The sequence below is a fragment of the Palaemon carinicauda genome, chromosome 31 (genome assembly GCF_036898095.1).
Source record: "Palaemon carinicauda isolate YSFRI2023 chromosome 31, ASM3689809v2, whole genome shotgun sequence".
Lineage (NCBI taxonomy): Eukaryota > Metazoa > Arthropoda > Malacostraca > Decapoda > Palaemonidae > Palaemon > Palaemon carinicauda.
Genome location: NC_090755.1, coordinates 41296721 through 41306680, shown reverse-complemented (window position 1 = coordinate 41306680; position 9960 = coordinate 41296721). Strand labels below are relative to the sequence as shown.

Here is a 9960-nt window from a genome sequence, read left to right as displayed (position 1 = left end):
TCTCTCTCTCTCTCTCTCTCTCTCTCTCTCTCTCTCTCTCTCTCAGTCCATTTGTTTTAAGGCCTTTCGCTTACATTAGCATATATGGGTAATAATCACTTACATTGACATATATGGGTAATAACAAACGTATTACAACTTAGTTTCTTTTATTATATGAAGCATACATGCAAAATAACATTTCGTGAATAAAGACATAGCATTTAGTGGGGAAAAAATCAGACCCTAATATTTGAACGCTTAAAAGCGGTAGGAAAACTTTCTTAATTACGTTTCTTTAGCACTTGGCAAATCTTCATTGAAAATTCAGGTTTTGTATATTTCCAGATGTACATACACGGTCTTGAATCTGAATGGAGAAAATAGTATAATAACACTGTTAAGTCTTTTTCCTTTAAGTCGGTGGTGGATAAATGCTCCCTGATTTTCCTAATGGCAGCACAAACTCCATTTAAACTTACGCTATGCGTAAAATATAGGTTGAAGAATGTGCACAAAGCCAAATTGTAATTTTGCACTCGCATATTATTTATGAAACACTTCCTGGAAGAATACCTTCGTAGAAAATCAGTAAAGTATACCGAATGATCTTCTGGCTGCATCTCCAATGGGTCAAAAAGTATAATGTTTTCTACCGGACTTTTCTGTATTATAAATACAACCCAGTGCCTGATTTCACGATACTTATGTGATAGCAGAGTATTCACAATAAGTATGATGGGCTTTGTCCTTATCAAGGGTATCTTGAAGTCGACCAAATGGTCACTGGGTACACACCCATAAAAACGGCCTTCACGCCCTAACCTTTTCTCCAGAGCATATTCAATGTCCAAAGTATTCATTTTTATATGCTACGTCCTCCACTACCTATTCTGTACTACTGCCATTTTAAATCTGGCGCTTGGAAATATACTTATTTTTGTTATTATTTACCTTAGGGCAATTCATAATGAAGTAAGGGATAATAAAAACAACATTTCTTAGATTTTTTTTATTAAGGAAACCAAATATTTCAATTAATGGAATACATACATTACAAATAATGTTTATTTATTTAAGGATAAAGAAATCGTTATCGATTTCGGAAAAAAATTTTAATTGCGGTATTTTACCCCTTTTCTTAAAGGGGGCGTCTAATGCTGAGCAAAGACTGTTGCAGCTTTTCCCGAGTTTACGGGACTTCTTCTTTTCACTCGCGATTTCTTCGAGCTCACAAGCGAGGGCAACCACCTGGGAATCCGTTGGAGTTAACCTTCCATCTACCATCGACCCTCCGGGCTGGGTCAGGAGGGATTCGGAGAGGTAAGATTCATCAGGGTGAGCCCCGCCAATGGGTTGACGTCTTCTTTTTCGCGACACATCTCTACCATTTGTTTCTCCACCTTTTCGAATCCATCCACCATTTTCGCAACTACCCGCAGAGACTTCCTTATGTCACATTGGAAGCTTATTCCCTGCATTAGCAAGGGGCACGTTTCGGGCTTTCATCACTTCGCTCACCAACTGCCGATTTTTCCTCACTATGACTTCCTCCATCTTCCGAAGGTAATCGCGAAGTTTACAACGGAAGTCTGCATAATATTGCAGCGAATTACGGATTTCAGCTTCATCTAAGAGGGGGACCTCCCAAGCTGTAAGGAAGAAAAACTTTGATAATTATTGCATCCAAAATAATTACTGCCACACACACACACACATCCAAAATAAATAATTCCACACACACACACACACACACACACACACACACACACAAAATAATTATTTCCACACACTACGTTTTATTTCCCCAAAATTATTTGCGTCTCTATAAGTATTATATTAACTTCAGTTCTATCAAAAATACAAAGACATACTTACTCGCAGAAAGTTTGGGCAATTCCTCCCCCAAGAGGTGTGCGTCGTTGTAGCGTGACATTTTCTATTTCCTACTTCGTTATGACTGGAAATATGGCTCAGAGGAGGGTATATATACAGTAACTACTAGGTCAAGCACGCACACGCACCCACACCTAGGCCTAACTTAGGCCACGCCTCCCATTGACAAAACGATTAGGAGCACTGAGCGAGTAGGAAGTAATTCAACACGCGCGCTCTTACAAACTGGCCCATCCCCAAGCAACATGGAAAATTTGCGAGGAAGTAAATATAAATCCACAGCGAAATTTCAGTCTGTTTATATTGGAGATTATTTGTTCATGAAAGTGTTGATCACGATTGTGCTAAGAAATTGCAGTCTGTTTACGACGACGAATATTACATTGTAATAAGCGTCTGTGTTCGCATTACTTTTCAGGTGGGAAGGATCGGAAAAGGAAACGCGATGATAGTGAAACAAACCTGCTGCTCAAAAAAAGAAAAGGCCAACTAGCCAGTAAGTATTACTTAATAAAAACAATGCACTATGAGGTGTTAATATCTTTCGATTTGGACGTAGAAAGGATTTTTTATTTGACTTTAGAATTTCAAGTAAAATAAAAACCTATTTTCTCTTATTGCCAATCAGGCATTAATATACACAATGTAATGTGAGGTGTTAATACCTTTCGATTTGGATGCAGGAAGGATTTTTAATTAGACTTTAGAATTTCAAGTAAACTAAAAACCTATTTTCTCTTATTCCAAACCAGACATTAATATACACAACGTAATGAGAGGTGTTAATACCTTTCGATTTGGATGTAGAAAGGATTTCTAATTTGACATTAGAACTTCAAGTAAATTAAAAACCTATTTTCTCCTATTGCCTACCAGACATTTATATACATAACGTAATGTGAGGTGTTAACATCTTTCGATTTGGATGTAGAAAGATTTTTAATTTGATTTTAGAATTTCAAGTAAATTAAAAACCGTATTATCTCTTATTGCAGTGCTATCAACCAGACACAAATTACTCAAAGAACCCCCACCTCAGGAGATTGCTTGAACATCCACTGCATACTTGCCCCAGATTCGGACACCCCGGGGACTAGCACCCCGCTAAGACACAGTCGCAAATTACTCGAAGAACTCCCGCCTCAAGGGATTGCTTCGACATCCACCGCAAGCAACCCCCCAGATTTACCTACAGTAACAGCAGGGACGACGCCCACTTCAGGACGGATGTTGAAGTTCGTTAGAAGAAAGACAGCCTTCGACAAGATGTACATAGAAGAGGAATACACACTCCCCTCGGTGAGTGATCCACTATTATTCTTTACATTTCATAGTAATGATATACGGAGCTCTTTAGAACGGTATTTAAAAAATAAAAGATTTTCGGCTAAGATCGCTGGTCTTTTGAACTCAATCATGAAGAAACACACTTTCCTAGGGATGGAACAAATGGAAAATACGCTTATGGAGCTGTGGCTCCCGGCCACGGTTATCAATGCTAGTAAAATTGACGGCCTCCTAAATGAATTGGAGGATGCGGTAAAATCTAAGTTCCACGAATAGTCAATGAATTAATGGGGAGTGGATGGATAGTGGAGGGCATTGACAACTTCAAACTTTTTTACCACCGCCAGGCGGTAATGGTTGGGTTTAGCGCTCCCTTTTACCCTAAGAATGATGTCCGTGGTGGGGTTTTCGTCTTTATTCCCTCGGGAATTGGGAATTCCTGTTTTATTCAGTCTCGGGCTGACTATAGGCAGGGCCGGATTAAGAAGTCTCCGGGCCCTAGGCTATTTTAGGTACGGGTAAGCGAAGCAACCCCTTTCAGCTTGGGGGTGGGGTGGGGGGTGTCGGTGTGAGCCTGTTTAAGGTCTAATTAAATACATTCTGGCTATTTAGATTAAATTTAATAGGGAAAGTACATCAAGGCAACCAAACCCATTTACCAACAGCCATTATAACTATCTTGTTAAATCATGCATTTTAAAGAGAATAAGCCCAAGACAGCATAGTATTACTAGATTAGGCTATTAAAGTAGTGACATCATGTACCTACTATATTCAGCATAACCACTACAGCAGTATCATTCCCTTTATATATCACTGACCATTATTGTTATCATTGCATCATGCATAAGACTATCAAATCATATAAACTCAAGAAAGTAAAAAATTGTTAGATAAAGTAATGACTTATAACCCTACACCTATTACATTGAACACAGCCACTGTTATCATTCCGTTATATCACATTTTGCCATTAAGCCTATAATAATCAGTAAATCATTCATATCAAAAATAGAAACTCAAAGTACAGTATTTCTAGATAATTAAATCTTTGCCATCTTATACCCATCTCCTTTAACATATTAATTCCATTTTCATTATCATTTACCATTACGCTTATCGAATTATATGTTTAAAGAAAAGAAACAGAAGAATCCTAGGTTACTAAAGCAATAGCATCATACACACCTTTGGTATTTAACATAACCTCTACAGTCCCTTTTTGTGATTATCATCAAATCGTGCATGTACATATATCAAATTCACAGGCACTTCTTCAATAAACTAGGTTACTAAAGCATCATACACACCTTTGGTATTCAACATAACCACTACATTCCCTTTTTGTGATTATAATTAAATCATGCATGTACATATATCAACTTCACAGGCACTTCTTATATTAATTTCTTTCTGGATTTCATATTGGCAAAATCATCAATTATACTCTGAAAATCAATATTTCTTGTTAGATCAGACTAAATGGTCAACAAGGCTAGGTTACACAATTTGTCTTGGCTCATTGTTGAACGGAGCTGGTTTTTCACTCTTTTCAAAATAGAAAATGAACGTTCTCCTTCACAGTTAGTAGCTGGAAGTGTTAGGTAAAGGCGATACACTATGTCAACATTAGGGAAGGTTTCTGAGATACCTGCATTTCTTAAATGTTTCAAAGCAGCTGAGGGCGCACATTTTTCAGGTGGAGCTTTAATCTGATTAATATACCCAGAAAAATGAACTATTTCTTCAACAAATGTGTCCTGAACATCTGCTGAAAGGTGTTGTTGCAACTTTAATGCAGCTTCTCTCAATTCTGCATCTGGCATAATTTTGAACAGAAATCCAAACTTGTCATTGAGATTCTGGTAGATTTCTTTTCTTTCCACCAATTCTGTAATCAGTGAATCCAGGATGACGAAGTATGTAGCTGTCTTGCATTTCTGCCTTGGTAGCAATACAATTTCATTGTCTGGCTCTTCAAAATTGCGTTTCCTCTTCCATGACCGCTGATGATCAGCCTGGTAACTGTAGTCTTTCACCAGCAGTTTAGCTTTCTCTTCAAACATTTCAAAAGCTTCATCATTGCTAAGTGAGATTACAAATTCCACTAAGCCTGCACAGAGGTTAGCACAAGTAGCTATTTCAATTTCAGTTTTCTGAAGTGTCTTGTTCATGGCATTTAACCGTTCCAGTATACAGTCCTAAAGCACACAGAGTAAGGCCAATTCAAAATCTTCCAATTTTGATGCTAAGCTGGCTGCTTCGCTTCTTGTAGTTGCTGTCTGGTCTTCATCCTCTGCTATTTGGATCAAAGCAGAACGTATTTCAGCAAAGCTGTCTTTCAAAGCATGTGTTGCCCCATGCTGCGCTGACCACCTTGTTGTTGATAATGATTTGATGACATCTCCATGAATGGTTGACTTGAGTATACTCCACCGATGCGTTGAAGCAGAGAAAAAATTAAAGAGTGCTTGTAAAAGTCCAAAAAATGAAACTGCAGCAACACTACACTCCACAGCACATGACCCAACAAGATTAAGAGAATGTGCTGAGCAGGGCACATATTCAGCAAGTTGGTTGATTTGCTTGATATGGGCTTGCAATCCATTATATTTACCCGACATGTTACTTGCATTGTCATAGATCTGGCCACGGCAATCCATAATAGAGAGATCATGTTCAAGCAGAGTATCCAGTACTACATTCATCATTGTTTCTCCATCATGGCCTGAAAGAGGAATGAATTTTATAAAGCGCTCTACAGGCTTACCACTGGAGTCGACAAAGCGAACAATGAATGTCAGTTGATCTGTATGTGAAATATCTGGTGTTGAATCTACACTTATTGCAAAGTATTTTTCAGTTTTCACAGCTGCTATGATGTTATTGAGGACCTTCTTAGTCATCAGTTCAATAAAGTCATTGCAAATAGTAGATGACATGTAAGGTACAGTGCCTCTTCCTGCATTCCCAAGGCGTGACACATGATTTGCTAAGAATGGTTCGAATTGTGCTAACAGTTCTATGATCCCTAGGAAATTACCATTGTTTTCCGAACCAAAAACCTCATTTTCTCCACGGAAAGCAAGTCCTTTTAGAGCTAAGAATTTTACAAAAGCAACAACTCTTTCTAGAACTTTTCTCCCATAAGTGCGCTCTTTTTCAGTTTGATTTTCCAAATGAGAATCCAATAAGCCTTTTTTTCTCTGCACGAAATACACTGGCTAAAATGCAGCACCTGTGAGTGGTGCTGTTTTCATGTTCCTCGAAACGCTTGGAATTTTTCCAGTCATTGAACTCCTGTGTGAAGGCATTTTCTTTGGTAGAAAATAGCTTGCATGCTGAACAGTACATTTTTCCTAAGCTTTCAGAGTATACCATCCATGATCTTTTCACAGTTTCTGAATTTGCAAGCTTCCTATAAAACATAGATGACTTTAAACAACGACGATTTCCATCATCATAAATCCTTGCTGATTTCCTAAAGTCAATGTTCAGAGTTTGACTGAAGTTTTCTGCAATGAAAGCATTACGTAGAGAATCTGGGATTACATTTGGTCATGAGGCAGGATCTTTTAAGACAAATCCTGTGGATGAAATGTCCGTCACATTGAGAGGAGACACAAAAGAAGTAGATGCTGGCTGCGAAATAATGGAGGGAGGGCTTCCTGTATGATCTGACGTATCTGCAGATTCAACTGTACTGGTAACATCAGACACTGTTTTCGTGAGCATGTCTGTGATCTTTCTGCAGCTTCCTACGTCTTTCTTTTTCTGTTCTTCTTCTTGAAATTTCTTCTTTCTTTTCTGTGACCTACTCTCATAAGAACGTCCAACATCACGTTCACGAGATGTCATAATGAGGATATATCACTGTCTGTAATCCTGCAAATACAAATTTTTCATTATCAATTATTATTATTTTTTTATTATTATTAATTATTTATTTTTCCAACATCAGGTTCACGAGATGCCATAATGAAGATGTACCACTGTCTGTAATCATGCAAATACAAATTTTTCATTATCAATTATTATCAATTTTTTTTATTATTTTTTTCTTCTGTCAATTAGGGGGATATGGCCCTTGTAGCCCCCTTTCCTCTGGCTGCGCCTCTGAAAATTCAAAACGTTACCAGAAAGGAGTCATATACAAAACTTTTACCATAGATTAGGTTAGTGTTTTGGGCTACGAGTATTTTACTAATTCATCCTCCTTGATCTTCAATTTACTTAAACAGAAATCATACTGAAATTGTACGGGAAAGCCAGATTTTCTCCAAATCCAATGCTTTTCTGGACGTCATTTGCTCCCTAGATAAATTTTCAACACCCTGTAATAGAAAAATCAGTACCTAAATAGCTCTGTAAACAGTGGTAGCACTAATAGTAAAATAGCAAATCCTTAGCATTTTGCTAAGAAATTGCATGGTTTGCAAAATTTTTGCACTTTGACCTCAATAACTTCTAGAGTAATAGAGATATGTTATTGAAATGATAAAGACTTAAAGACAGGACAAAGTGATTTTAAAACCTACAAACGGAAGTCAGTTTGCATTTTTTAAGTTTTCTTATAGTATTTTTTCCAAAAATGCGTCTTTACTGGTCCATGCGTCTTTACTGGTCAAGTAACCCTATCAGGTACCTCCCCTAACATTTAGAGGCGAAAACAAACACATCAATGTCTATCAACAACACTTCAGTTAATTTGTCACAGTACAAGTCCAGATAACGTGTAATTACTACAGAAAATTGGAGAGGAATCTCCCATACTCACCCATTAGCGGGAAAACTCAACCGTTCTGATGTAAACAAAGGCGTGTTGAGTATTGCCATCTATGGTTAGGTATATTTATTTTTATTTTATTTTATTTTATTATTTATTTTTGTTATGATTAATTTCAAAAATAAATTTTACTCCCCAAACACTTGAACTTTTTAGGTAGGGACCCCTTTGCACTTGCGCCATGTGCGCAGTCTTGGATGAGCCCCTGAACCCCTTGGATCGCAGGGCCCCCAAATGCGCGGGGCCCTAGGCAAATGCCTAGTTTGCCTATGCGGTAATTCGGCCCTGCCTATAGGATGTCTAAACAAACCCTAAATCCTCGTTGGCCGAATATAGCTCGATCTGTAAATAGCATCCGCCGTTGCATGCAATATGTTAACTTCGACAAGGTTGCCATGCCTATTTAGTGGGAGGACATTTCACGCCTCAAGTTAATGAATCAACTCTCTATTTACATATATGAAATGGAAAGAGGGGGGGGGGGAATGGGAGGTATATCATTCAGTTGGCAAGGCGTGGAACTAAAAAATTCCCAACTATTGTGCCCCTCCTACTAATGGGTGGTGACCATATTTGTCTCATTAAAGATTTTCACCGTTTTGTGAAAATTTTGCTAGGGCAAATCCTTCCAATCCCCTTTATTTCTGCCATGACTGCCTATCACAGTATGCAACAACAGACCGGCAAAAACGGCATGAAGCTACCTGCGACTTGCCAGTGGAGCTGAATTTTCCCTCTAGCGGGAGCACAGTAAGATTTAGAAACCCCCATAAGACGCAAAAGTTTTCTTATATTTGTTTCTTTGACTTAGAATCAGCTTTGAAGAAATCCCCTGTGGCTTTTGGTGTGGAGACCATACACGAATCAATTGCTTATTGCTATATCATTATTGATGGCGAAGGAAAAAGAGCCGCCTCCAGTCATTATTGCGGGAATGATTGCGTCGATAACTTTCTGTCAGACCTTAGTGATTGTTGGGCGACAATAAGATCACAGTGGGAAACATTCCCCATTGATATGTCGGACGAGGATGAAAGGAATTTCCAACAGCAGACTGTATGCCAGATGTGTAAGACGTCGTTCAACCATGACTGCGACAAGCACAGACACCATGACCATGCCAAACCCAAGAATAACTTTATTGGCGCTTACTGTGCGCGTTGTAATTTATCGTGTCGCGATCTTAAAACTCGACTCCCCGTTTTCACGCACAATTCTAGTTACGACATGGGTCTTGTCTTTAAGGAATTGAAAACTAAAGTCGATATTACAATCATTACAAAGCAAGGGCTTAAAATTCAGCGAATGACCGTCAATAATTTAGGATCTTCTTTGGATAGTTTAGCCTCCGGATATTTTAGGGATGGAAGGAAGGCTGGCTTAGCAGAGGACATGTTAAGCGAAATTAGAGATGACAAACTGCGGGGTGAAGTCATTCAAGGCAAATTACCTTTCTGTTATGACTATATAGACAGCCTGGCAAAACTCAAGGAAATGCATTTTCCCCCCAAACCGGCATTTTACAACAAGCTAAAGGAGCGCTATATATCAGAGGAGGAATATAAACGGGCTCAGCGTGTTTGGGATATAAGCAAATGTAAAACGCTGAAAGATTTCCTTCTCCTTTACCTCATTGTAGACACAACTTTATTGGGGAATATTCTCATTTGGTGGCGCTTCATAGTTTATGATAAGTACGGTCTTGATTTACCACACTATGTTTCACTTCCATCCTACGCCTTTAACAGCTTCCTTAAGATGAGCAAGATTGAGTTGGATCACGTCTATGATAAGGAATTGTATAATCTAATCAGGTATAATGTTAGGGGGTTGTCACGTCTGTGGTTCGTCAATCATTCACTGCCAACAACCATGAAATAAATCCATCATTTAATCCTGATCTCCACCAAAGTTCTTACATCTTTTATTTAGACTTCAACTATCTATATGCAACAGTTATGACTAAGAACCTTCCCACTGGTGGAATTCGTAAACTTTGCGATGAAGAAAAG

The 9960-nt window shown here is 38.4% G+C and overlaps 2 protein-coding genes across 2 annotated transcripts; both read right to left on the bottom strand.

The window, feature by feature from the left end:
• Positions 1-4640: 4640 nt before the first annotated feature.
• Positions 4641-5336, bottom strand: LOC137624704 (uncharacterized). The gene has a single exon (XM_068355657.1). It carries the CDS (start codon positions 5334-5336, stop codon positions 4641-4643), a length of 696 nt encoding a protein of 231 aa, XP_068211758.1.
• A 27-nt stretch (positions 5337-5363) lies between these two features.
• On the bottom strand, positions 5364-6068 carry LOC137624703 (zinc finger MYM-type protein 6-like). Its single transcript, XM_068355656.1, has one exon. The coding sequence runs from the start codon at positions 6066-6068 to the stop codon at positions 5364-5366; it is 705 nt and encodes a 234-aa protein (XP_068211757.1).
• Positions 6069-9960: the final 3892 nt, after the last annotated feature.

What these genes read in the sequence shown, in the direction of transcription:
- LOC137624704 (XM_068355657.1), bottom strand. Translation starts at nt 5,336, where the DNA reads ATGAACAAGACACTTCAGAAAACTGAAATTGAAATAGCTACTTGTGCT.
- LOC137624703 (XM_068355656.1), bottom strand. Translation starts at nt 6,068, where the DNA reads ATGACTAAGAAGGTCCTCAATAACATCATAGCAGCTGTGAAAACTGAA.